Source organism: Malus domestica, chromosome 08 (genome assembly GCF_042453785.1).
Source record: "Malus domestica chromosome 08, GDT2T_hap1".
NCBI lineage: Eukaryota > Viridiplantae > Streptophyta > Magnoliopsida > Rosales > Rosaceae > Malus > Malus domestica.
The window spans coordinates 11,123,322-11,149,448 of record NC_091668.1 but is presented as its reverse complement, the minus strand read 5'-3'; the positions used below and the strand labels follow the sequence as shown (position 1 = coordinate 11,149,448).

Sequence of the window (26,127 nt, the reverse complement as noted above, 5' to 3'; positions counted from 1 at the left end):
GGCCTTTTGCATAAAACACTTAGTACTTTTTGCAGAAAATACTTCAAATGTTTTTTTTTTTAAATTCACTTGTTTTTACTAAAAATAAATTTCAAAAATATTTTTAATCATTGTAAAAACAGAGATAAGAATTAGCGTATTTACCACCATTTCTCAACGCCAAAAAAAAAAAAAAAAAAAAAAAAAAAAAAAAAAACAAACACCAAAAGGAACAATTTTGAGAGTAAATAAAATAAATATTTACATTTTTTGAAAATCTAAGCCATTAAAAAAGATGCAAAAATCATCTCATCGTTTACATAGATGTTATATGAATTAATTACAAAGCTCAAAATTCATTCTTTCATCTCAATGCCTCAACCTCTATTTATTTTACAAGAATATAAGATTTTGTTTGGCATCTAGGATTGGATTGAAATACATAACTCACTAATTCAACAAGTGATGCGAAATATATAAGCACACAAATTAAACCCTCTTTTTATCAATTGTAGCAAAATACGTAAGTAGGGATCATTCTAGGCCGGGGATTAGGAGGGATTGCAAAATCACTTGGAATTGACTCAAAAACGTAAAAACAAGTTTAAAACACTAACTAGACTCAAAGAATGTAAAACTATAACTTAAAACACCAAAACAAACCAAAAGACTCAAAATAACACAAAAACACTCAAAACTGCCTTAAAACCACTTTCTGGGCAGTTTTGAACTCTAAACAAGATTTTGACGAAAATAGGTTTTAACTTGACTCAAAACACTTAAAAACACAAACTAACACACTTTCTAACTAATTTGACACTTGAAAACAAAGGGGGATTTGGTTTTTACGAAATTGAAAACAAAATATAAACTTGTAAATCAAAACAGATTTTAAAACGAATTTGGTTTAAATGAATGGATGGAAAGCTAGCTAAGGGGTTCATCTCCACACATGTTATACTTGCATTCAAAACGATTTCCAATTGCTTTTCAATAATCCATGAATTCTCAACGCCCCAAGTTAATTAGGTCCGCTTAAATTAACCTTCAGATTTTCCTAACGTTATTGAATTAGATGATTGCATACGACAACCCAACACATTCCCCACAAGTCCCCTACATGATTGCATAATAGAGATACAAGCAAGAATCATTAAGTTCTATGAAAACCATAAGCATTGACGAAGCACTTGTTACTATGATTGCATGAAACTTATGCCAAGAATTTACTTAACGCGATTGAGATCATCAACCTTTACTACTTGTGAATATAAGTCCATAACGATTAGGTGAAATTTCCTTATATCCTAGCATTCAATTTATGCATGATAATTAAGCGTGCACTCTCAACCAACACACACAAATCAATGTAATTCACATAGATAAGTAAATTGAATTCACAACTTATGAAACGCAATTAGAAGTAATCAAATCATATCGCAAGCATAAACATGTATTTCGAATCCCCCCTAGCCAAGGGGGGTTTAGTTCCTCATACTCGCAAAGCAAAGATACATAAATTTAGACATTAAAATCAAAGGAAAGAAAACACCTAGAATGCTCCAACGTGGCAGCAAGTGCATCCAAGAATCCTCTTTCCTCCTTGCTGCGGCAGAGAACTTTAGACAAGTTTTTGGGGTTATTTGTGGTGTAGAATGGATGGGGAATGGTATGGAAGGCTTTAGGGTTGATGGGTGGTGCGGCTAGGGTTGTTTTTGGGCAGAAATTTGGGAGAATGGTGGTGGAAGGGTGCGGCAAAGGCTAGGGCAGATTTCTGGCGTGATTTATGAATGTGAGAGGAGGTGAATTCGGCCAAGGGGGTTTATGAGTATTTATAGGCACTTAAAAACCTAGGTAAATCAGATATGGACTTGAATAACCCAAATCCACAAGGAATGAGGCTTAAAAATCAGAATTAAAAGGGGAAAAGACCTCCTAGGTGCGGCTGGATAGGGAGAGGAAGGATAAGGCTTCTAGAATGCCTTGCAAGGCAAGGAACTAGGGCATCTAGAAGCTAGGGTGCGGCACCAATGTAGGGATTAGGGATAGGGCTTCTAGAAAGCCCCAAAACTGATAGGAAATGTAGGAAACTCACGGCAAGGAGGAGAACACTCTAGAAACTTCTCATTTGTGTCCTACAACACTTAGGAGTCCTTCTAGCATTAGGAAAACATGTCTCAATCCTCCCTTGACTTGGAATTCCTCTCCTTCTTCATCTTGGAAACCTTTCCTTCTTGGACTTGGAAATCTTTTCCTTGTAGCTGCAACTTGATGCCATTTGGGGTTTACATTTCCTACTTCAAGTAGGAAACCTTGTTTGAGTAGGAAACTTCATTCGTCTAGGAATCCATCTTCAACTAGGAATCCTTGATTGATTAGGACACCTTCTTGGACTAAGATTTCATCTTCAATTTGGCTCTTTCCTACTTCAACTAGGAATCCTTGCTCAAGTAGGAATCATCATCTTCAAATCTTCATTTTCGTCCAAACCCTTGGCTCCAAATATGTGATATCCAATCCAAGCTCCATTTTGCTCCAAAAGGCTCCAAATTGCTTCTTTTTATGTAATATGCCTTTAAAACCTGAAAACACAAGAAACTAGCTTAAAAGACTACTTTACTAAGGAAAAACACTATAAATGCACAAGAACAAGCTAAGCTAAGGCGCATAAATATGCTCCTATCAACAAGCATGTTGAGGGAAGAATAAAACTGTGTCCAACTTGAATGTCGAAGATAAATTACTCATTAAGTAAATTTATCAATTTCAATCCTCCAAAATGGTAGAATTACAAGTTTACAACAAATAAATATTGACGTGACAGAAAAAAATTAATATAATTAAAAAAAAAAAACAAAGATTAATGATTAATGGGGACGGACTTGGATCCCTCCTGAGCTAATGGAGAGGATCCTCCTGACCACTAATCATGGGCCGTTGGATTTTTATCCAACGGCCATAAACAGGAGAGTCCCTTTAAAGTTATAATAATTATAGCCGTTAGATAAAAATCCAACGGCTCATGATTAGTGGTTAGGAGGATCATCTCCATTAGCTCAGGAGAGGATCCAAATCCAATGGGGACAGTCTTCTTATTCTACCCGAACCCGAACCCGAACCCGAGTCGTGTGCTTTTCAGCCTTTCACTGTGAGAAAGTTGCTCCGACACAACAACAACACACAGAAGAGGCCACACCAAGTTTCGCTCCATTTTCCACCCTCAGGTTCCTATCTTCCCTCTTTCTCTCTCTCTACCCCCTCCTTTTTCCATATTTTTAATTTATATTTGTTTCTGGGTTTCGATTTATATGAATTATCTTATCTGCCACTCCAATTTTCACATTCAAGTGAAAAAATAGTTCAATTATTCAGAACCCCCAGATAAATTTCGATTGAAAGTTTGGGACCTTTTAGAATTTTGACGTTTGAATTCAAATTTTTTTTTTGCTTTCGGATTTCTGTATGTTCTTGCACTTGCTCTGATTATGTTGTTTGAAATTGAAAATTGGGATTTACTGGGGTGATCTGCCTCTGTTTTTCTGATTATTTTTTGGGGGTTTTTTATTAAATAATAATTAAATTATAGAGTATAGTGTAATATGCAACAAAGATTGAAGCTTCAGCAACAACAACAACAACAAGCTATAATGCAGCAAGCCCTTCTTCAGCATCAGCAACAACAAATGTACCATCCTGGTGTGCTCGCTGCTGCCATGTCTCAGGTCTCTCTCTCTCTCTCTCCCTCCCTCTCTCTCTCACCCTTGTTTGTGGAGAAATTATTGTTTGCCTGCTTTGATCACAAGCTTAGATGATTTAGGTTACTGGGTTTCACTTGATTCATTCAGAGTTTCAAGCCTTATGTAATTCATCAGAGTAGCAAGTATATATTGCTATTACATTTGTTTTTTGATGGGGGCTTAAGTTTATATATACCCTTTGGTTGCCAAAATTTTGTTTTGAACTCTTTGGTTTCATACTTTTTTCGGGATTTTGGTGCCTTTTCATAGATTATTTGGGGCTAGCATCATCTGTGGTACGGTCTTAGATTTTCTGGGATTATTTGTTTATCTTCCTTCTACATTTTACAATGTGCAGATGGAGCCTATCCCTGGTGGAAATCTGCCGCCCGGATTTGACCCGTCTCAGTGCAACAGTGTGTAAGTGTTAGATAGCGGTCTTCTTTTTACTCTATTTCTGGAATTTTATGTTTTCCTTCCCATTCATCTTTACGTTTGTCTACTTGAAGTTTCTTTAGCTGAAGTGGACAGCGGAACTTCAAGTAGTTCATACCATTTCATATTCAAAAGGATATTTTTCTTTTGAATTAAGGCTTATTTATTTGATGGCGGGTTTCAGCTATGTTGGAAACATTCATGTAAATGCCACCGATAAGCTTCTTGCTGAAGTCTTCCAGAGTGTTGGTCCTCTTGCAGGATGCAAGCTCATCAGAAAGGATAAGGTACATCACATGATTCAGGTTCTTTTGAATCATTGTATATGATTTTGTCATTGTTCTTTTGAAGGTTCTGTTTTTCCTTCAGTTAGATGGAAATATATGCAATAGACGGACACACCCATAAGACATTTAGAGTATTCCAATTGGTGACCCATTAGGAGTCATGAAATGATTCTACAATTGCTTATACATTGATCTTGTGACATGATGTATTTCTTAAACAAAATATGTAACTAGCTGAGGAAATTGTCAATTGCGGCCAACATAATAGGAATCCTGTGTTTTAACTTCAAAATTGATTTTCCTTAACGTATTCATGATGTGGCTGTATATATATATTTTTGCAGTCGTCATATGGATTTATTGACTACCATGACCGACACTCTGCAGCCCTTGCAATAATGAATCTGCATGGACGCCAACTGTAAGCATTCACTTACTTTAGAACAAGTGTGGCTATTCTCTTGCCTTTCTTTACTTCGATCATGTATGTCTGTCAATAGCTTCGAGGATTGATTATATTCATTAGTCTTTCTAAATCTGCTTTGCAGTTATGGTCAGGCACTTAAGGTGAATTGGGCATATGCCAATAGCCAGAGGGAAGATACTTCAGGTTGCCTTGAGCTTCAGTTGTTCTACTGCTGTGCTTACAATTTTATTTTATTTTATTTTATTTTTACAGGATCTTACAATTTAATAAGGGTTCATTCCTTTAATGCAATTTTACAATGATCAGGGCACTTCAATATATTTGTCGGTGATCTTAGTCCAGAGGTTACAGATGCAACTTTATTTGCTTGCTTCAGGGTCTATCCTAGTTGTTCGTGAGTTCCTGTTTCTTTTTATTATCGTTTTCTATTTTCAAATTTATAAAATTTCTACTCAGGCGCTAGGGTACCATGTTTTAGTTTTTCCTCATTGCTTTCATCCACTGTTCATGTTACTGACGGACTTGAGGCTCAGGGCTGAAACTTGGTGTAGAAATATAATAGTTCCACTTAGTTGTGTTTCCACCTGGGTGTGTAACAGTGTGAATCACCTATTAAATTCCAAATGTCCTGCTGTTAGGTTTACAAGCTTTTTCTTATTGTCCTTTTTATCTTTTGCAGTGATGCAAGGGTCATGTGGGATCACAAAACTGGCCGCTCAAAGGGATATGGCTTTGTTTCTTTCCGTGAACAGCAGGTATTAAGTTGTTGTGAGTAGAAACTAGAGTTTTGGTGAGATTCGTCCCACGAAAAATCTCCTCCCACATTTGTTTGAAAACCTAGAATCACATCAAGGTAGCTAGTTTTTGCACTCTTTCGTGTGATTAGTGGTGCACATGAAATGCATAAAGCAACGCTTAGTGAAATTGGTTTTTCCGTATCATTTTTGCTACTTTGTGTACCTAGAAGTGTTGGTATTAACATGACACCATATTTTGGTTTATCAAGTGTTGATTTTACATTCTTAGAACTCTGGTACATCATAAACTGATTAAGTACCTCTTGGAATTTTTTTCAGGATGCTCAGAGTGCTATAAATGATTTAACAGGTAACACATCTAAAATGTTGCCTCATGTTGCGTAGTTTTCGTCGATGTTGAAAAATAGTAATACCAGTAGTGCTATGGTTGATGCGTTTTGGACTTCATTGTGTAGGTAAATGGCTTGGAAATAGGCAAATAAGATGCAACTGGGCAACCAAAAATGCTGGTTCTAGTGAAGAGAAGCAGAGTAGTGACAATCAAAATGCCGTTGTGCTTACAAATGGATCTTCAGGTAGTTTGAAAAGTTTCTGACTTGGTTGGCCCACAGTACTTATGATGTTGTGTTAAGCCTGGGATTTCTTGTTTTGGCCTTCTGGGACTTCAATGATTGTGGCATTTGAGAAAAGATTGTGCCAAAGGAGCAAATATGAAATTTAAAGATTGTGCTCAAGAGAAAATATGAAATTTTAAAACGGGATCAAGATGTAGGCCCTTCATCTTGAATCCGTTTCCTCTGCCACTGTATGATGACATATAAACATATCAGATTATCCTGGTGTTGATTGTCTCATGTAACAAAGACCGACAGTAGTGAGTTCGACATTGTCAGTGAAATTTTCCTTCATGTTGGTCTAATATAGCCATAGGTGTTTAACCTTTGCATTTTCTAGTGCAATTTAAATAATTGGCTAAAGCAGGTAGTTCTTAGATTGATGGTTGACCCTGTTATATGTTGCCGTACTTTATGATACTGGGATTGAGTGGGAAGTTCAGACAAGACTTGATGTTGATGGCTTGTTTTTGTGGTTACTTTATTTTGCAGATGGAGGTCAAGAGAACTCCAACGAAGAGGCCCCTGAAAACAATCAAGCATACACGACTGTCTATGTTGGCAACCTCTCCCATGAGGTGATTAAACATTGATTCTGGCTACGTTACATTTGGATTTAATTTTTAAGCCTTAAAGTTGGTCTGATGACTTATATATTTGGGTGCAAATACGTTTTTAGCTATAAACTCTCGCTGAAAATCTGGTCTTCCTTTTCAGGTTACTCAAGCTGAACTTCATATTCAGTTTCATGCTCTTGGGGCTGGGGTTATTGAGGAAGTACGTGTGCAGAGGGATAAAGGTTTCGGATTTGTGAGATACAACACTCATGATGAAACAGCGTTGGCTATTCAAATGGGAAATGGCAGGATAGTTCATGGAAAGTCCATGAAGGTAATAGAATCTCTACTGCAGATTTAGAAAACTTTAATGGTCACGCAGTTCCTTTGCCTCTTTCATACTTTTCTTCATTGCACATGTGCACATGACACTCGACGCCTTTCAGTGGGTTGCGATGCATTCAATTGACCTACAATTGAAATCCCGTGTTGACAGTGACACCTTTTGAAACGATGTATACTGTACGTCTTTTGCTGGTGGTAAATCAAATCACAAACAGTGTATTTCTGTCTTGATGAAACATCTATTGCTTTGTGTGACGGTGTATGCAGTGCTCGTGGGGTAGCAAACCAACTCCTGCCGGGATAGCTTCTAATCCACTACCTCCTCCTGCCCAGCCCTATCAGATTCTTCCTACTGCTGGTATTAACCAAGGATATTCTCCAGCTGATTTGATGGCTTATCGGCGTCAACTTGCCTTGAGTCAGGCTGCTGCCACGTCCATGGCATTGAACTCTGGCGGATCCCAACCTATGTACGATGCGTATCCTAACAGTTCATCCGGTCACCAGCTAATGTATTATCGTTAACACTAGGGCCGGTGGTGGGTTTTCGGCAGAGTTGCTATTGCGTTTGGTTGCATTGTGCCAATTCTCTCTTGAACATCGTCAGTCATTCCGCTTGTGCTATGCGTTACTACAAACGAGATTGTGCGTCCCGTCTTTTTCTTCGTCTGTTTTTCCGGTTACAGATTGTGAATTCATCTTCAGTTACATGAGTTTTTGATCTCCTATGTATGTTGTATCATGTAATATGTGATTAGAGATGTGATTTTCTTTTTAAATTTGTGGGATTTGTTATGAAATGGGGATTTATTTTTTATTTTTTATTTTTTGGTTGTATCATGTAATATGTGATTAGAGATGTGATTTTCTTTTTAAATTTGTGGGATTTGTTATGAAATGGGGATTTATTTTTTATTTTTTATTTTTTGGTTGTATCATGTAATATGTGATTAGAGATGTGATTTTCTTTTTAAATTTGTGGGATTTGTTATGAAATGGGGATTTTTTTATTTTATTTTATAGTTTGGTTAACTTGTCTTAATCAGTTAGGTAACTTGAAGTCAAACTCAACAGATTTATTTGTTTATTGATTGTCACTTTATTTTTTCTCCGATGCAAGGAAGTTCGTTGTAGAAGAGTATTAGAGTTGTTTTTTCTCGGAGTAATGCTATTCATATTATGTTTATGTATTATATTTTCATACCATCTTAGATGATATCTAATGTGGACAGTCACATCATTTGAATTAATCATATTTTTAAATTTAATTTATTATTTAATAAACTAAGAATTAAGAAAAATTAGTTAATTAAATGATGATTGTGATGTACGAGGAGTCTTTCTCCTTCTTTTTCTTGGGTTTTGCAAAATTTTCAAATGATGTGGCTGTCCACATCAGATGCCACCTAAGGTGTTATAGAAATATAGTATAAAAATATGATATGAATAACATTACTCTTTTTCTCGTGTTCGTCGTCCTTTGTCACATTCGTGTCTCCACTTTCAGTTTCGACTCAAACAGAGGCAATGTGTATAATTCTAGTGATTTGGGTACCAATCTGTAGCTTATTACATGTAGATTAACACCTTTTTCCATCCAATTATGAATCACGTATCCCAGCAGTCACTCAAAATTAGTTCCTTTTATTTTCTTAATCATTTCTTAAAAATCTCCGGAAAAAATTAATCAAACTGCAAGTCAATCGCTTGGAAAAACAGGTAGTATTTTGCAGCAACATGCATGTATGAAATTGTCAGTTTCTCAAAGGTGGCAAAGCGTTAACATTGTCAGCTAAGCTTCCCCAATTAAGCAAGTATAAACACAGGTGTCACCAACCCACAAAGGTGTCACCAGTCCACGCAAATTCTGACGTTAAATTTATCTCAAAAGCAACCATGAATCCATGATTAAATACAATGGAGAAAATGGTACATTTATTTGGGCCTCGACAAAAATTTTGTCCAAAATTTCAACCGGGTTTGCAAAAGAGATTCCGCACTAAGAGATTACAATGATGAACTATCCTTGTTTTGAACCGCTTTTTTGAAAAACACTATGTTAAGAAGCACTTATTGTAAAAGCATTTTTATTAGAAGCATATTGAAATTAATAAAAATGCAAGTGCTATATGGAAGAGCATTTGAAGTGTTTCTTGAAAAAAAAAAAAATCCACAACAGGTGCTTCTAAAGTACTTGAAGTGTTTTTTTTTTTGAATTCATAAACTTCTATCTTTTTTTACCAAACATAGTTAGTAGCGCTTTTGGTAATTTTGAATGTGGTGAATGTTGGAAGGAACACTCTTCGCCTTGGGTTCTATGACCTGAAGCCAAGGTTATGCCAATTGCTATGAGGTTCAATAATGGTTTGGCTATCTATGTGTCGAACTCTGAATAACCTGAAAGTAAAACCTCACTTTGCCGAGAAAGCTAATGAAGTGACCTCTTTCGGCGAAAGAAACCAAACATTCTTCACTAGTTGAGACTTAAGATAGATAGTCAGTTGAGCTTGAGAGACTCCCCGTCTAATGAGACAACCAAAACTTCTAAGGCAAGTAACTCTACAACTTCGGCTCTGTCTAACCAGACAGCCGCCTTTGTTGGTTGCTTCAGGAAAACCCGCCTAACTAGACAGTCGTTGTCGTTTGGCTGCCAACTCAAACCAGTCTAACAAGACAGAATTCGTGCTAATAATTAGTAAAGTATTTAGGGTTTCACATAAAGTTGTGAGAGGCTTCGCGTAAAGCATTGATTTGTGTGCTGGGTTGAATGTCTTTTCTTCTTATAGGCCCATGTACGGTATATTTTCCCATCAATGTGGGATTCAATCTCAACTTGCCCCATCATGTAAGGAATTTTTAAGCCAAACACGTTCATAACAAAAACTGGGTGACGTGGAGCACGTGTGGTGTTGAGCTTCACATGAGGGACAACTTGCTATGATATCATAAAAAAAGTTGAGGTTTCACATAAAACCAATTGACAATATAGAGAGTAACCTAATTTCTTATAAGACCATATAAAGTCTCTACTCCCATCAATCTGAAATTCAAATCTCATAAACTTGACGTAAGAGTGTAGGATACCAGGCGGTTCTTGAGTTTTTGGTGGCCATGCTAGAAAAATATAATAGGGCCATTTCCCGGGCATTGTTTTCACATGAATAAGTATTAATTCTATATCTTCACTTGTGCCTCATTTTGGCGTAAACATAATAGTTTCACCAAAATAAAATTATATAAAAGGAAATTAAAGTGCAAAGAGAAGGACATGTTTAGTTTGGGAAAAGTGTTTGTCAGCGAATCATCACACCGTCGCTAAAGATAGCTGAAATCGAAGGAGTAGAGGTTGAGAAAGATATTCTATTCTTCAATCAATGTCGTCTTTTTCTTCTTTGCAAACCAATATTTTCTTGAAACTGTGGGTGAGAAAATAGGACGAATGGTGGAAAAAAAAGAACTATGCTAGCCCATTTTCAAGGCATTCCTTTATTTATTTTCATGGAACAGATACAACTCCCCTTTTCTTATGGACTCTTTTTCAGCTGACTGATCGTCGTTTAGTACGACGATTAGGCAACTGAAACGATGTATTGATCATCTAGGTTTTTTTCTCTAAGCCAGGTAAGATGTCCATCGGAAAGAAGATGGCAGAGGGGACCTTCTCCTGGTTTAAGATGGAGCTGTGACAAGCCCCAATTGTTTGGTGCAAATTTAGATGTGTCTCGATGGCAAATAATTACTGCATTAGCCTTGGTCCCATCAGCACCTTCCATAGGCACCATATAGGCCCTTGTCTTTTCTATGGCATGGCACAAGAACACAGCAAATGGATAGCTCATCTTATGGCACGTAACGACTTTGTCCTCCGCCAGAACCTTCACTCCATCTGTTATTGTGTAAGTCTGCTCCACATCATTGTTGACTCCTCTTTCCACCTCCGTCGACATTGTTCGGATGTTACTTCCGAGCTCGGAGGTGGCGAAGTCAACAAGTGATTCCAAAGAGGTAGCACAATATCTTTCTTCTCCTTTCATGGCTGGCATTTCGCAATAATCAATGGTTTCCTTGATTGTATTGGCTTCTGCGGATTCCGGCCTCAGCGAAAATCGTTTGAGAATCTCTTCCATTTTGTTTGATGAGAAGGGGATCGACTCTGCGGTTGGGCGGGAAACGAAACGTGATGATTTGCTAGTTGTATCTCTGGGGAAGCCATATTTCACTGTTTTTCCAGGGTGCAAGTCCTTCTCCATGAGGACCAAACCGGCACAAGGACCAAGAGCATCGGTGGCTTTGTCAAGTTGATTCTCAGCGCCAGCAGGACGGAGAAAGTTCTTGGATACTAAGTCTGCAGATTTAGCAGCATAAACCAAATTAACGCAGCAAAGTACATGCGAGGGACTACACATACGCATGCATGTTAATATATAATTAGTACGTGAAACTATAGACTCTTTGATAACCATTTTGTTATTAATTTTCAATAATTTACACACACACAAACCTCCAGGATGGACAAGTTCACTGAAAGCTTTAGGCATTGGTGTGTTTGGCAGGACGGAGTTCCAGTAGGAAAGTTGAGGCAATGGCTGCCGGACAGCCGCAGCATGACTTGCCATTGCCACCAGTGTGGTCAGCTGCAACAGTTGAAGTCGAACCATCATTAATTAAGTCGCAGATAATTCAGAAAACAACGAAATTAGTAAAAATTAAAAGGATAATCCAAATGAATTAACTAGAGATGGAGCTAGCTTATGCTTACGGTGAGAAAAGCAAACATTTTTGAGAAACGGAACTCCATCACTACACTACGATACTCTATCTTTTGCAACTCAGCGTTTGCTAGTTGATGATAACAAAAGCGAATTGGTTGAAGATTTATAGGGAAGGGAAGAACAGAGAGGACTGAAGTATATGCATGCATCACATGTAAGTTTGGTTGTCTAGATTAGGTGTACAACATGCAGACCCTCCCATTGCTTCGTGTAAACCTCCTCCATTAAAATGGAACGTTACAAACGCAGAGCATGCAGTGGCTGGAAATTAATCTCGTTCTTCAAGGTTGTAATTTTCTGGCAGAATTCTTTTGTCACGGAAGTAGGTAAGTCTATCTCATGGGGAGTTTTTATGCTTTATGGACAAATTTATAAATTATATTTACACTAAGGGGGATAATAGTTTGGGAACTTTAACGAAAAGTTCTCGGTATTGTTTATTTTAACGAAAATACAAAGTCAATCATGATACTATTCATTTTACCTTTTATTTTATCATTATCGTTAAAACTCTAAGTTCTCAACTCCTTTTTATTAGTTTTTCTTAATAATTTTTTACTAACTATAAATGGTATATGTCACCTTACTCTATGAAAACGTAACGTTCAAATATATCAAAAAGTTTATTTGAATTGACCCAAACACCCCCAAAACTAAAAATCAAATCAAATTTTAAATTTTTTTGTTTGAAATTATCATTTGTTTCTTTTATACCAAACTTTTTTTTATATTCCTTTACACCCAATTTAAAAATTAGGAAGTTTTAACAAAACATTTCAAGTACTTTTCACTTTTAATGAAAAACCACATTTTTATCTTTCCCTGGTACTATTCACTACACCTTTATTTGTCATTTTTCATTAAAACTAAAGTTTTTTTTGGACTTTTCGTTAGCTTTCCTTAAAAATTAAAGAGTAATGCTATTCATACCATGTTTTTGTACCACATTTTTATACCACCTTAGGTGGCATTTGATGTGGACAGTCACATTATTTGAAAAATTTGCAAAACCCAAGAAAAGGAAGGAGAAGGCTTCCTCGTATACCACAATCATAATTTAATTAACTAGTTTTTCTTAATTATTAGTTTATTAAATAATGAATTAAATTTAAAAATCTGATTAATTCAAATGATATGGTTGTCCACATCAAATGTCACCTAAGGTGGTATGAACATGTGGTACAAAAACATGGCATAAATAACATTACTTAAAATTAAATATGATTTTTTTTAGTAAAGTCATAGTATTAGTGGGTTAAGTAGTTAATTGTTAGGAAGAGAGAGCATAAGTGAGGATTAAACCCGCACCAAAGTGGATAAGCATAATTTCTTTCTACCATTAGAGTAAAACGTCATTTGAAATTATTTGATTTACCTATTATGCAATTATCATTAAAGATGGTAGTATTTAATATAGATATGAAAGAATGACTGTGGGTTAACCGTGATAAAATTTTCCAAACCTAAATCTTTGTATCAGCCTATATTCTAGCCATTATTCAAACAATCAAAAAGAGTATCTTCAATGTAAAACTAAAATTTGGACATATATCTATATGAGTCTAAAAACTGTTAGGCTTAATACTTTAGTCTTTTGCATTGAGGAGAAAAATTTAGAGTTTTGGCGATTTGTTTATGTACGTTAGAGATTATTAGATTCACCACTCAAATTTTATTTTCTTGGTTAAGTACCATTTTTCTTTATTAGCATGAGCTCCACATTGGACTCAAATCTCATATTGAAACTCAAATATGCTAGAAACCCAAAAACTGAATTTGGAGTATTTCTCTTCACTTACAAATAAAAAGTCTTAAGTTCGATTCTCGCTAAAAGTGAATTTGAACCACATTATTGCTAGCTTATTGTAAGGCTTAGCCACTTCCCCACCACCTTAATGTAGATAATATCGTTTGTTCAAAACAAATAGTTCAACTCATATTCCATCCAAAATTTACCGATTGCATCAAAATATGCTTTCTCAAATGACAAATTTACCTTCAAAGATTAAATTTACACATACACTCTCAATTAGTAGATTTATATATAATATATAACTGAAATGAATTAGAATAATACTTGCATCCCCATGTTTTTTTGATACATTTGGTGACAAAACAATCTCCAATTTGAATGTTTTGTTGTGGGATGATCTTTAAATGAAGATTAAAAAATTGAATGGTTTTGATTATAAAATTTTTAGAGCTAAAATACGTTATTTGTATTTGTATTAAAAGCGTGAGGCGTGGGCGAGGCTAGGCCTGGCATTTTGGACCCAACCCGTTAACCCGATCCGACCCAACCCGTTAATATTTGTATTTGGGTGGATGCTTAACGGGTCGGATCGCTATGAACCCGTTAACAACCCGTTAAATAACGGGTCACTTTGGGTCAACCCGTTAGACCCGTTAGGACCCGTTAACACCCGTTAGCACCCGTTAGTTGAGGATATTTTAGTAATTTTAGTAAAGTCTTAATAACAAAAAATAAACTTTATGCAAAAAAATAATAATAATAATTGTTAACGGGTGAAACGGGTGACCCGTTAGCTTAACGGGTCGGGTTCGGGTGACCCGTTAGCTTAACGGGTTGGGTTCGGATGACCTGTTAACTTAACGGGTCGGGTTCAACTCGACCCAAACCCAATAAACCCGATCCGTTTATAGGTCTAGGCGAGGCGTCCGAGGGATAGCCCAACCTAGGCGTGAGGCAAATCCTCACAGGACCTAAATTTTTTAATATATAAACTGAGCGTACACATATATTATATTAAAAAAAAAGATTATTAATCAATAATCACCTTGAGTACACACATATATTATAAATATATATACACACATATACATACATATTATATATATATAATAGAGGATGAAAAGTACAATGAGCACACATATAACAATACACGCAGACAACACACACATCCATTATATACAAAAATAAAAATTAGAAAAAAAGGCAAAGAGACGATAGTGCAAGGAAGAGGTATGAAACAGTTAAAACTCTACCCAAAATGGGTTTGAGAGTAAAAAAAAAAAAAAAAAAAATCCCCTGAGGCGCGCCTAGGCGGCTTTGGCGCCTTTTGTCCACTCCATCAAAACAGAGGCGTGAGCCTTCGCGCCTAGCCTCAAAGGCGCCCTATGTTCATTCCCCCATGAAAGGGAATGCAAGTGTTATTCCTACCAAAAATGTTACCTTGCACTCGTGAATATATGAAAGAAAATACATTTAAGGAGTGAAAAAAGACTTAAGAATACTAATAACACCACACATAAATTATGCACGGTGAGAAAAGCAAATAAATGGATTAATTAAGACTCAACGTATGCAACAGGAGACAACAATGAAACAAGAAATTAAACTCAGGGATAGCTATTTGGACTGAAATCTGTTGTTGGGTATGTCCAAGGCCCAACAAGTGAAATTTGGTGTGGAAAACTGATTCGGTATTTATTTGGGAACTTTAACAAAAAAATCCCGGTATTGTTCACTTTAATGAAAAATCATATTTTTACATTAAAAAGTCAATCATGGTACTATTCACTTTACCCTTTATTTTGTCCTTATCGTTAAAACTCAAAATTTTCAAACTCTTTTCATTAATTTTCCTTATTTATATTTATTTTGGCAGCAAGTGAACAGTGTACAACCCAAGATTTATAAATCCTTATGATGTGGCATTGTGGGTGGCAAAACCCCTCTTTCACAGAAGGGAGGCTGCTCAATCAATTTTTACATAAGAAAAGTGCTTTCCATCCATTGTCAAATTCGTAATTTTAAGGGGATAAAAGCTCGAATTACCAAGTGGAAACTAATTCTTTGACAACAATCATATCAACAACTTGGATAAGAGGGAATGAATTGAGAAGAAATGGCTTACTCTAGAAGGAAGAGGCGATTCTATAAATGACAATAGAAAAGAAGAAGAAAATGATGCTCAACTCAAATTTAGAATTGCAGAGCTGTTGTATAAACAGAGGGTCATACATTCTTTTGTGTTTCCATAAATTTAGAGGGGTGTAGTCAAACTAGGATTTGGTAGGATTTTAATAGATTTTAAATCCGAATGTAGTCAATCAGTATATTAAAAGAGGATTTTAAAGGAGTTTGAAATCATAGGGTAGTCAAATTAGGATTTTAAAGGATTTTAAAGAATACTTCAAAATCCATGGGTAGTCAATTAGGTTTTAAAAAAATCCACCAAATTCTAGGTGTAGTGAGAATACCAAAGATTTATTAGGATTTTAATGAATGATGGATTTGGATGGATTTGAGGGTGGGTGGTATAAATTCTATATGCCATCAAGAATCCAACTCTAACCCCTCTAATTTCTTTTCACGTTCATCATATAGAAGAGGAACAGTCTTCCTCCATTCCTCAAGGTATTTTTTTTTCTCTTCCGAATTTGTACAAGGACTCTTTATTATTTTCATGGTATTTATATATAGTTGTTCTTAGCACGTAGGCACAGTACGTATTTGTACTCAGTCTTGCCGGTAATCTCAAAAAAAAAAAAAAAACCCCATCTTGTGTTTTGTTTTGTTTTTATAATTTTGTTTTATCATGCCGACTGCATGTGATTACAATCTCCCAACTTCCCCCACCAACCCAGAAGGTCTGCTCTCTATTTCTTTGTTGCTATTTTGTTTTTTGCTTTTTTTGTTATTATTTTATTTATTACAATATTTTTTGGAATAAAGATGAATTGAATTGGACCTGGAGCAATTCCCGAGCTCCACCGATTGCTCCCTTACTTCCCTCATTGTGTTTAGTTCTTAATCTGTTTTTAGTTCTCAATTTGTATTTAGTTCTCCATTGTCACTAGCTTCACTGGTAAATTATATTTCTCTAATTAGTGAAGCTGTAAAACGGGATGATGCGTTAGCAAAGTGCAAGGTTCTGTTTAGCTTCTTTTTTATCATTGTAACCGTATAATTGTTAATTTAGTTGTGGTATCTCAATGGTTATGGTTGATATTCTTCAATATAGGTTTCCAATCTGAAATTTGGAGCAGGCAAACCGCTATTGTTTCATACTCCCCCTTTCTTGTTTTAAATGCAAAATTGAAACTTATATTTGTGAACCTTTATGTGATCATGTTGAGCTCCAAGTACTTAAAAATCACAGGTGTTTTTACCTTTTATTTGTCCCTTTTTATAATTTCTTATTTCTCTTGCTTGAGGAAACTGTTTCTCTTTTTGTATATATCAACTTCTGGAGATTCTTTCCGACTGTTGTTGATGTGGTGCGTTGATTTTTGTTTCTGCAAATGATCATTCATAGGCCATTCACATTATTCTATTCATTTGTTAAGAGTTTAGATTGAATATTTTCCCCTAGTTTTATTTGTTGTATTGAATTTGGTTATTATGATTAGCATTTTTTCATGAATTTGGTTATTATGATTAGACTAGAGCTTACTGTATTTGTTTGGTTAATTAATGTACTTAGTTGCTTTATTAACACGTTGCATATTATATGATTCGGATAGTTTTTGTTAAGTATGTCCTAAATTGATTTTTTGTTACTGCTACTGCTTCCATCATACTAGTAATTAGAAATGGGAGACGAACAACAAGAAATTGGAAAAGTGAAGGCCAAGAATGATTATAGTGCTTGGACTTTGGAAGGGAGCAAACTGTTGTTACAATTGCTCATTGAAGCTACATTGTGTGGATGGCGTGATGCTAATGGCTTGCTAACCAAAGATATTGTGACGACAAGAATACTTCCGGCACTTAATGAAAGACTAAAGTGTAATAAAACTTATAAGCATTACACAAGTCGAATGAGATATTTTAAAAAAGAATATGGAAAGTATAGTTAGCTTATGGGAAGCAACTCTGGCTTTGGGTGGGATGCAAACACAAAAAGATTTGTTGCTGATGACGAAGTTTGGGAAGAATACTTTAGGGTGAGCTTCTTGGCTTTGATTTAAAATATTATATGTAACTTGAATGTAAACTTATAGTTTATTGAACAATTGTGATTTTCTTGTTTATTTTGTAGGCCTACCCAGACCAAAGAAGCATTTGTAAAAAATCTTGTGATGACTTTGAAGATTTGCAAATCATACTTGGGGATGCAACTGCTACTGGAAAACAGTCATTGGGATTGGGTGAGGAAACTGATGCAAGAACTTTTGTAATGGAAGGTGGAATAGAGGAAGATGAACAAGTTGGAATAGAGAACTTGTTTTACGATGAGGAAAATGGGGGCTTTGTACTAAATCAAAACCAAGCATCACACCAAACTTCATCATTCGATCAATCATCCCAATTCTTACCCACTCAGACCACTAGCTTAGAGATTCCCCCAGAAATCACCAATCGTAGGAAACGAAACAGAACCCAATACCAGGGGAATACTAGATCATCTGAGACCACTAATCAAGCTAGAATTAAGGAAAATATTTCACTTACTCTCGGTTCAATTGCCACTGACTTCTGAGGAGTCTATAGTTTGTTGGAGAAAAGGGATAAAGATAGAGAAAGACAAAATTCTATATGAGATGCCATCAAGCAAACCCCAAATTTGGATGAACCTGCTCGCATAGAAATCTATATAAGAAATCCATATAAATCTAACGAAATCCATATATAATTGAGATGCCATCAAGCAAAAAAGGATGCATTTCTGAAGATGTCACCAGAAGAGCGGTCAAATTTGATACGCTATAATTTGAAACGATATAACTCATGATACATTTAGTTTTCTTTGTTCGTTTTATTTTGGATTATGTTTAATTGACTTATTCATACTTTTTGATAACTGAATTATGTTGGATTATGTTTAATGAATGATGTGTTTAATTTAATTAATGATTTTATGTGAAAATGTAGGATTTACCTCTATTGAATTTGGATAATGTACTATTGCTATTAGACTATAAGTGTAGGAAATTGAATGTGGGAATGTTGGATTTAGCTCTATTGAATTTTGGTTGTTGTTAATGGAAAAGGCTGCTCGGCTTCCCCAATTGAGGAAATCTGAACTCTACTTGATCGTAGTGTTCGTGGAACACTCTCCACTTTTTCTCAGGTTTCTATATTAGTGTTTTCGTTCTTTTCTTAAATGAATGTGTTCAATTGTTATTTGATTCTAGATTAGTGTGTGACCTTCTTACACTTTCTAAGCAGTAGACTCGTCAATTGGTATTTCTTGGTCTATTGCAGAGATTATGAGAATGAACTACCAGATAGGAATCCTATTTAGATTAGATGTCTCCCAGTCAATGATTAAGGGTAAAATCCTAAGAGTAAAATCTTAAGAAATCTTTGAAAGAAGTTCATATAAATCTTGAGAAATCCACGAAAGAAATCCATACAAATCCATAGAAATCTATATTAGAAATCCATATAAATCTAACGAAATCCATATATAATTGAGAATATTTTAAAATCCTTTGAAATCTCTTACTTAAAAAAAATCTATTAAAATCCCGTGCAATCCAAATTGACTACACCTCTAAGTTAAAGAAAATGAAGGATGATGAAGTTTGGAAGGAGCTGCAAAGAAGACAACGGGAGGAGGGGTTGAAGTGGACATGCACGCATATCTAAAAATAAATATTTTTTTTTCTCTTTTGTTTCAACCATGTGGCATCATCTAACTGAATAGACAGAATTTAGGAAAAATGAAGTAAAAATCAAGTTTTACAGGTTTAAATGACAAATTTTGAGTTTTAAAAGACAAAAATAATGAAACTAAAGTCGAGTTTTAAGAGCATAGTTAAAAATAATCCTATATGAGGTGCTAACACACAAACCCTCAAATATTGATTAAGGTACTAGTTGCTGAACGCTGATCCAATTTCTTATTTTGTAGGGCATTTGATACGATTTTAGGGTGGGATCTTCGTATTTATTGATTTTTATATTATTAAACATGGAAAAGTCAAGGACTGAATTATACATAATATATGTATGTATATATATCCATTCCGGGTAGGTAAAATATGTGGTCAATGTTTTCTTCTTAATCAAGAAATATCAATGATTATTAAACTTTCTAATTAATTAGGGTTTTGATGGTTAAGTCATCGAATGTGTAGTTAAGATGTTTTCTTCTGAATTTTTATTTTTTCTTTATGAAATCTGATCAATTAATGTTCTTTTCGTTTTAGGGTTTTGATTTAGGGCTAGGGTTTATCTCCGTTGCATTTTGGGGGTATGGAGTCTCAGGTGGGGGGAAGGTTTCGACTTGGCCAGAAGATTGGTAGCGGATCGTTTGGAAAGATATACCGAGGTACTAACATCATTTGGAAAGATTTACTCACATGGACATTTTGGACCGCATATTGGATAAAATTGTAAGAAGACAATGGTACACTGATTTGAAAGACTTTGTATTTCATAGTTTGTGCTGAAATTTGTAATTTTTTTTTTGTTTTATGCCCCATGATGTTAATCACGATGTACGTCTTTTAATTAAGACACAACTTTAGTTTTTGATATTCACGTTTGAGTTTTGAATAGATATTTGTAATATCCTATGTACTATGTCATTATGTTTAATAAAACATCTTATTAAAAAAAAAGGAAACTTTAACGAAAAGCTCTCGGTACTGTTTACTTTAACGAAAAACCACATTTTTACACTAAAAAGTCAATCCTGGTACTATTCACTTTACCCTTTATTTTGTCCTTATCATTAAAACTCAAAGTTTTCAAGCCCTTTTCATTAGTTTTCCTTAAAAAAAATACATTAGGTAGAAAAAAAAAAGTGCATTGGCCTATTTTCAACAATAGAAAGCACAAATTGGTTGGGAAAGAAAACTTCAGGCCCCAAATTGGCACTTGGGTGTCAGTTTAGGGGCATTCCGGAAATTCAATAACCCTTTAATAATCCTAGAATCTTTAGGTTTCCTTAGGAATTACGGTTTTAATGCTTCATATTTACGTCAGGAATTCTCTCTTTTTGACGATCCTTTATTCCGTCTTTTTGGTTGCGTTATTTTCCCTTCAAAACCATTACTTAATTGTTTTCGGCCTTAAGCATTTGATTTAGGGCTAGGGTTTTTGTGCCGTCGTAGGGTTTTAGGGGGATATGGAGCCTCTGGTGGGTGGAAGGTTTCAACTTGTTAGAAAGATCGGTAGGGGATCGTGTGGAGAGGTCTACCGAGGTACTAATATTCAGACAAACGAGGAGGTTGCTATTAAGCTCGAAAGTGGCAAGACGAGGCATCCACAACTGCTGTATGAATCGAAGTTGTATACAGTAGTGCATGGAGGACCTGGAATTCCAAACGTGAGAGCGTTTGGCTCTGAAGGAGACTACAACTTTCTTGTCATGGAATTACTTGGACCTAGTCTTGAGGATTTATTCCAAGTTTGCAATAGGAAATTCTCTCTTAAGACGGTTCTCATGCTCGCAGATAAAATGCTAGATCGACTAGAGTTTGTTCATTCGAAATCAGTCCTGCACCGCGACATCAAGCCAGACAATTTCGTAATGGGAGTGGGTCGACGAGCGAATCAGGTTTACATCATTGACTTAGGTCTCGCTAAGAAGTATAGAGACCCTTCAACTCACAGGCATATTCCTTATAGAGAAAATAAAAGTCTGATAGGTAATGCAAGGTATGCAAGCGTAAACACTCATCTTGGCATTGAACAAAGCTGCCGGGACGATTTGGAATCACTGGGATATGTGCTTATGTACTTTCTAAGAGGAAGTCTTCCTTGGCAGGGATTGAAAGTGGGATCAAAAAAGCAGAAAGATGAGAACATCGTAGAAAAGAAAATGTCAACTTCTATTGAGTCCTTATGCACTGGTTACCCTTCAGAGTTTTCGGTATACTTCCTTTACTGTAGGTCGTTGCGGTTTGATGCTAAACCCGATTATGCTTCTCTGAAGAGACTCCTTCGTGACCTTTTTGTTCGTGAAGGTTTTCAGTTCGACTACGATTTTGATTGGACTCGCTTAAACGTCCGGTAACTTCATCCTAGTGTTGATATGTAGTCTTTATGGATCTTGTTTCAATCTTCATACTCGTATCAATTATCGACAAAGAGAATATAAGAAATTGATAGTTGATCATAAGTAATTGACTACTCTAGAATACCAAAAACCAAACTGTCACATACATGCTGAGTTTCATCGACCCGTCAATTTATCTACAAAACTATTACAATTTTTTTGTTGTGATTAATTACTTACAATCCTTAGACATGTTTTCTTACATAGTCTACGGTTTGAGATGATAGTGAGTGTTTGCTGGCTATTCCTAGCTCTCAGCAGATCTTGTTTCTGGTTCACTCCCCTCCTGCAAAAACCAATCAACACCTTTTAGACCGCATTCGACAATTTTCAGGGTTCAAAGTAGGATTTAGTGAGAGAAAGAGGACTGTATTTCTTGTCCATATACACTTACTAGCTGTACAGAAACTTGGCTGTGTTCGGATGAGGGGCTATGACCACCAGCCATCAGTGTTGGGTGCATTGTCTCTTCAGCAATCCCTCTCAATCTGTTAAGTTCTGGCAGGATAACCTTTCGAAGGTCCGGCCTGTCTTTTCTCCGCAACTCTGCACACTGGAGAGCCAGCTTGGCAAACTTCAATGTGTCTTGAACCGGCCAATCTGGCACTGATGGATCCAGCATATCTTCGAAAGTCCCCTTCTCAATTGCCCTTTCAACATGGTGAGTCAATCCCATTGCCGGCTTCGCTGTGATCATTTGCAGAAACATAATCCCAAGAGAGTACACATCAGACTTAACACCAAGCATGCCGGTTTGCTGATACTCAGGATCTATGTAGCAGAACGTGCCAGCTGTTGATGTCATGCGATACTGTGTCACGGTGTCAGCAACAGATGGGGGCACAAGCCTGGCCAAGCCAACATCACTGATCTTGCTCACATAGTTGCGGTCAAGCAAGATGTTAGCGGGCTTTAAGTCACGGTGAACTAGTGGCTCTGGTTTGGCTTGGTGGAGGAATAGCAAGCCTGTCCCAATTTCAGCTGCAATCTTAAATCTAAGTTGCCAAGAGAGAATTGGACTGTTTCCTCTACGAAGAAGACGGTCTTCCAAGCTCCCATTAGCCATGTACTCATAAACCAAGCATCCGTACTCTGGGCAGGCTCCCAGCAGAAGAACCATGTTAGGATGCCGTATAGAGCTCAATACTTCAACCTGTTCATAGTAATTAGCAAATCAACCAAAGAAAAACTAATGTTTCCAAATTTATAATCCCTTGTCAGACAGCCCGGCAATACAAGAATCAACCAAACTGGGGGTCCAAATACATAGTCAGGCAGCATAAGTATCTTATATTGTCAAACTGTTTGGAAAGAGAACACGCGCCTTTTTGTTTCATACCTCTTGGTTGAACTGTGATCTTCCTTGTGCCGCATCTGGACGTAAAACTTTAATTGCAACAGGAGTATGGTCTAGACTACACCTATATACAGGACCGTAACCTCCTTCTCCAATCTTGCGGGATTCTGTAAAGAACTCTGTGGCAGCCTCAATCTCTTCAATTGAGTACTTCCTATACCTGACATCGGACTGTTGCAGAGCGCTAAGTGCCTTCTTTTTCTCTTCGTGTTCTTTGAGTGCTTTCATTTCTGCATTGATTCTTTTTTGTGCTTCCAGTTCTGCAATCCTCTTAGCTGCTTCAGCAGCCTCAATGGCTGCTCTGGACTTGGCTCTCTCCTTTTCTACAATAGCCATTGCGGTTTCCTCAGCTAGCCGCGCCTCTTCCAATCTCCTTTCTTCTTCTAATTTCCAGCGCTGGAGTTCTACAGCCTGTAAAATAACATCAATTATCAGACGTATGTGAAATCAAGAAAGGTGTAAAATGTTGATAGAATTTCGCGTACCTTTTGCTTCGCCGAGAGTGCCTCTTTACAGGCAGTGCTATACATTTCCATAGTTTGCTTGAGCTCCAGCTTTAGCCTTCTCATTTCAGCCTCCATGTCTTCCTGAAATTCGAGTGACAAAAAACATTTCTATTGTAACAAAATTTAACTAAAAGTACACATTCGTAAATTAATAGAGACTAGATGCACTTACCATTGATGCAGAGGATAACCTATCGCTATCCTGAGAAACCGAAGAGAATGCGGGTGGAGAGGAGCTGACATCCACGGACCTCCGTCCAAAGTACTGCATAGACTCAAAGCTGTGGTTCAAGTCTACTTCCGTGCTGTTGGACATTCGTGGTGGGGTGACTCTTCCTGAATCTAGGTTTTCGTTATAAAATGCAGGGAAGATACGGTCAATGCTCGGCCTTCCAGAGCTAACAAAAGATATGTCAGTATCCGGCATAGGGAGATCTGCATATGACTTCCCGTTCGGGCCTTTCCTAGTAAACGGAGACCTGCTTTCCGTAATATTACTGTTAGTTCTCACAACAAAATAGATAAATTGCTTTATGTTTTAAAGACCATTTTGTCCATCTTCATTGAAAGGGAGAGATTGAGAGCTGCTACTGACCTGAAGAAGTCCATTTCATCGTGGGATTGACGTGGTGGTTCTGGTGGCTTTTCATTTCCTGGAAGAGGATCCAACATTTTAAGGTTCCTTGACTTTCAAAAAATTAGTGGGAGAAGATTATGCTTAAGGGTGAAAGAAACTAACCTTTGTTACCAGAAGGAGGGAAGACGTACGGCTCTGACTTTGGGCTTGTGGTGTGGTTACGAGCTGGGTTGCGTAGGGGTGAGACAGCCGGGGCAGGACGTGAGGCTGCCCTCCTTGATTGGAGTTTTTGCTTGGATACAACATATACATTACAAAAGTCTGGTGCCCCCTTTGATATGTTTCCTGGAATATCTGATGCTTTGAATCTACATAAATTTTTTTTAAAAAATGAGACAATGTTCTGTGGAATTTCATGGCATACAAAGCAACGTAACGCCCTAAAGAATTGGTTTCATAGTTTCAGAAATTTAAACTTGCAATCAAATAGCACAATTAGGAGGGTAAATAATTCGTTCACCGGCAGCTGACTTACAAATGAAGGCACTTACCGAAGAAAGCCGGTTTTTGCTGAGGCACCAACAACCAAATGCTCGATTGCAGTTTGAGTAACGTATTCAACTAATGCTTTCGTTACATCGGAGTCTTCTAGTACAAGGTCTCTGCATTGTATCTGAATTCGAAAAGGAAAAGATAACACACAAGTAAAAAAGCAATAAAAATTTTCAAATCCTAAACAGATGTGTAATTGTTCATGAACCCTAAATGAATATCGATCAAGAATGCAAGTATAAGTTCATCAAACTCACATTTTTACGTGTGCAAAAAACACGAAAGGGAAGGAACAATTCCCGGGTTTGGGGATCAGGGTCTTTGCATACCAACTGTTGGTCCCAATTTGGATTACTTCCTGCAACCAAAAATCAAACACCAAAATGCAAAATCTTGAGGTGTGATTTAACTTAACTTGCATATCAAGCAACAGAAGAAGAAAGACATCGAAATGATAAAAAAAAACAGAAGCGATTTTCGCACACTCCCCTTTTCTCCTCCCTGAACGTTCCCTTGGATTGAACCCAAAGGAGAGTCAACTAACGGAAGCGAGAGGAGGAGTGCAGAAGAAGAAAACGGGAGCGTGAAAATCACTGCCCTGAAAATGAAAACATAGCAATATGTACGTACTTGGGGTGGAATTGGAAAGAGAATGCGACTGAGAAATTATGGAATGCTTGACCTTGACATGGATGAGAAGAACAGATTGGCCTGGTTTGATGAGACTGTCAATTGCCCATTTGAGAGCACATTGGCTGTTCTTGTCCCTGTCTATTGCCACTGCCACAATCCCATTCCCTGCTTCCTTCTTGTCCACTTGATTATTGGGTAGCCACATTTCTCTCTCTCTCTCTCTCTCTCTCTTCTTTTCCTGTACTTTCTTAATCTTAAGAAATAAGAAGAAAAAACCAAACAAAAACAAGAAGAAGAAACAAAAAATCCAATACAAACTACCAAAAAATGCCTTGGAATCCCAGAATTAATAAGGGTTTTTAAATTTTTTTGGTGGCATTTTAAATTTTATATCTTTGTTTAAGCTCCTTTATCTCTCTTTTGCAGCAGGATCTCTAAAGAGAGATAAGAAGGATTTGCGTTTCAAGTATGTGTTGTGTTTGTGTTGACTTTAATGTTACTTTTTTTGTTCTTGGAGAGCAACCAAACAAGAAGAAGAAAAAGCACTTTTGGGAATAACCAATTGCTTTTGATTTTTCACTGGTGAATCCATAAATATCTCACTCTCTTCA

At 36.5% G+C, this 26,127-nt stretch overlaps 5 protein-coding genes across 6 annotated transcripts; 3 read left to right on the top strand and 2 right to left on the bottom strand.

Moving 5' to 3' along the window:
* Window positions 1–3,065: 3,065 nt before the first annotated feature.
* On the top strand, window positions 3,066–8,135 carry LOC103441225 (RNA-binding protein 208-like). Of its 2 annotated transcripts, none has more exons than XM_008379924.4 (13): window positions 3,066–3,203; window positions 3,566–3,701; window positions 4,075–4,136; window positions 4,336–4,438; window positions 4,783–4,859; window positions 4,987–5,048; window positions 5,172–5,259; window positions 5,545–5,620; window positions 5,942–5,972; window positions 6,079–6,198; window positions 6,730–6,815; window positions 6,955–7,128; window positions 7,407–8,135. In XM_008379924.4, the coding sequence occupies exons 2-13, from the start codon at window positions 3,579–3,581 to the stop codon at window positions 7,662–7,664; spliced, it is 1,260 nt and encodes a 419-aa protein (XP_008378146.3). In that variant the 5' UTR covers window positions 3,066–3,203; window positions 3,566–3,578; the 3' UTR covers window positions 7,665–8,135. The 2 variants fall into 2 exon arrangements, with proteins under 2 accessions (XP_008378146.3, XP_008378147.3); XM_008379925.4 differs by having other exon boundaries at window positions 3,100–3,203; window positions 3,573–3,701.
* A 2,447-nt stretch (window positions 8,136–10,582) lies between these two features.
* On the bottom strand, window positions 10,583–11,999 carry LOC103441226 (BURP domain protein RD22-like). The gene is made up of 3 exons (XM_008379926.3): window positions 11,899–11,999; window positions 11,641–11,773; window positions 10,583–11,484 (listed from the first exon to the last, which is right to left on the bottom strand). Exons 1-3 carry the CDS (start codon window positions 11,935–11,937, stop codon window positions 10,709–10,711), a joined length of 948 nt encoding a protein of 315 aa, XP_008378148.3. The 5' UTR covers window positions 11,938–11,999; the 3' UTR covers window positions 10,583–10,708.
* A 5,471-nt stretch (window positions 12,000–17,470) lies between these two features.
* On the top strand, window positions 17,471–18,360 carry LOC139198027 (uncharacterized protein At2g29880-like). Its single transcript, XM_070826266.1, has 2 exons — window positions 17,471–17,644; window positions 17,920–18,360. The coding sequence occupies exons 1-2, from the start codon at window positions 17,471–17,473 to the stop codon at window positions 18,358–18,360; spliced, it is 615 nt and encodes a 204-aa protein (XP_070682367.1).
* Window positions 18,361–20,898: 2,538 nt separating this feature from the next.
* On the top strand, window positions 20,899–21,857 carry LOC103441329 (casein kinase 1-like protein 1). Its single transcript, XM_008380011.3, has one exon. It carries the CDS (start codon window positions 20,959–20,961, stop codon window positions 21,847–21,849), a length of 891 nt encoding a protein of 296 aa, XP_008378233.3. The 5' UTR covers window positions 20,899–20,958; the 3' UTR covers window positions 21,850–21,857.
* Window positions 21,858–21,944: 87 nt separating this feature from the next.
* LOC103441223 (U-box domain-containing protein 35) lies at window positions 21,945–26,091 on the bottom strand. Its single transcript, XM_008379923.3, has 10 exons — window positions 25,514–26,091; window positions 25,141–25,241; window positions 24,883–25,004; window positions 24,494–24,699; window positions 24,350–24,407; window positions 23,927–24,233; window positions 23,734–23,835; window positions 23,231–23,659; window positions 22,286–23,044; window positions 21,945–22,177 (listed from the first exon to the last, which is right to left on the bottom strand). Exons 1-10 carry the CDS (start codon window positions 25,719–25,721, stop codon window positions 22,139–22,141), a joined length of 2,331 nt encoding a protein of 776 aa, XP_008378145.3. The 5' UTR covers window positions 25,722–26,091; the 3' UTR covers window positions 21,945–22,138.
* Window positions 26,092–26,127: the final 36 nt, after the last annotated feature.

Bases quoted from the DNA above. Each gene is read 5' to 3' on its own strand.
- LOC139198027 (XM_070826266.1), top strand. From the start codon at position 17,471: ATGGGAGACGAACAACAAGAAATTGGAAAAGTGAAGGCCAAGAATGAT. The intron at 17,645-17,919 runs GCACTTAATGAA...TTTATTTTGTAG, and splicing joins TGACGACAAGAATACTTCCG to GCCTACCCAGACCAAAGAAG.
- LOC103441226 (XM_008379926.3), bottom strand. From the start codon at position 11,937: ATGGAGTTCCGTTTCTCAAAAATGTTTGCTTTTCTCACC. The intron at 11,774-11,898 runs GTAAGCATAAGC...CAACTGTTGCAG, and splicing joins AAATGTTTGCTTTTCTCACC to CTGACCACACTGGTGGCAAT. The intron at 11,485-11,640 runs GTTTGTGTGTGT...CTAAATCTGCAG, and splicing joins TGAACTTGTCCATCCTGGAG to ACTTAGTATCCAAGAACTTT.
- LOC103441329 (XM_008380011.3), top strand. From the start codon at position 20,959: ATGGAGCCTCTGGTGGGTGGAAGGTTTCAACTTGTTAGAAAGATCGGT.
- LOC103441225 (XM_008379924.4), top strand. From the start codon at position 3,579: ATGCAACAAAGATTGAAGCTTCAGCAACAACAACAACAACAAGCTATA. The intron at 5,049-5,171 runs GTTGCCTTGAGC...TACAATGATCAG, and splicing joins CCAGAGGGAAGATACTTCAG to GGCACTTCAATATATTTGTC. The intron at 5,260-5,544 runs GTGAGTTCCTGT...TATCTTTTGCAG, and splicing joins AGGGTCTATCCTAGTTGTTC to TGATGCAAGGGTCATGTGGG.
- LOC103441223 (XM_008379923.3), bottom strand. From the start codon at position 25,721: ATGTGGCTACCCAATAATCAAGTGGACAAGAAGGAAGCAGGGAATGGG. The intron at 24,408-24,493 runs GTTAGTTTCTTT...ATCCTCTTCCAG, and splicing joins CCCTCCTTCTGGTAACAAAG to GAAATGAAAAGCCACCAGAA. The intron at 23,045-23,230 runs GTATGAAACAAA...TACTATGAACAG, and splicing joins GATCACAGTTCAACCAAGAG to GTTGAAGTATTGAGCTCTAT.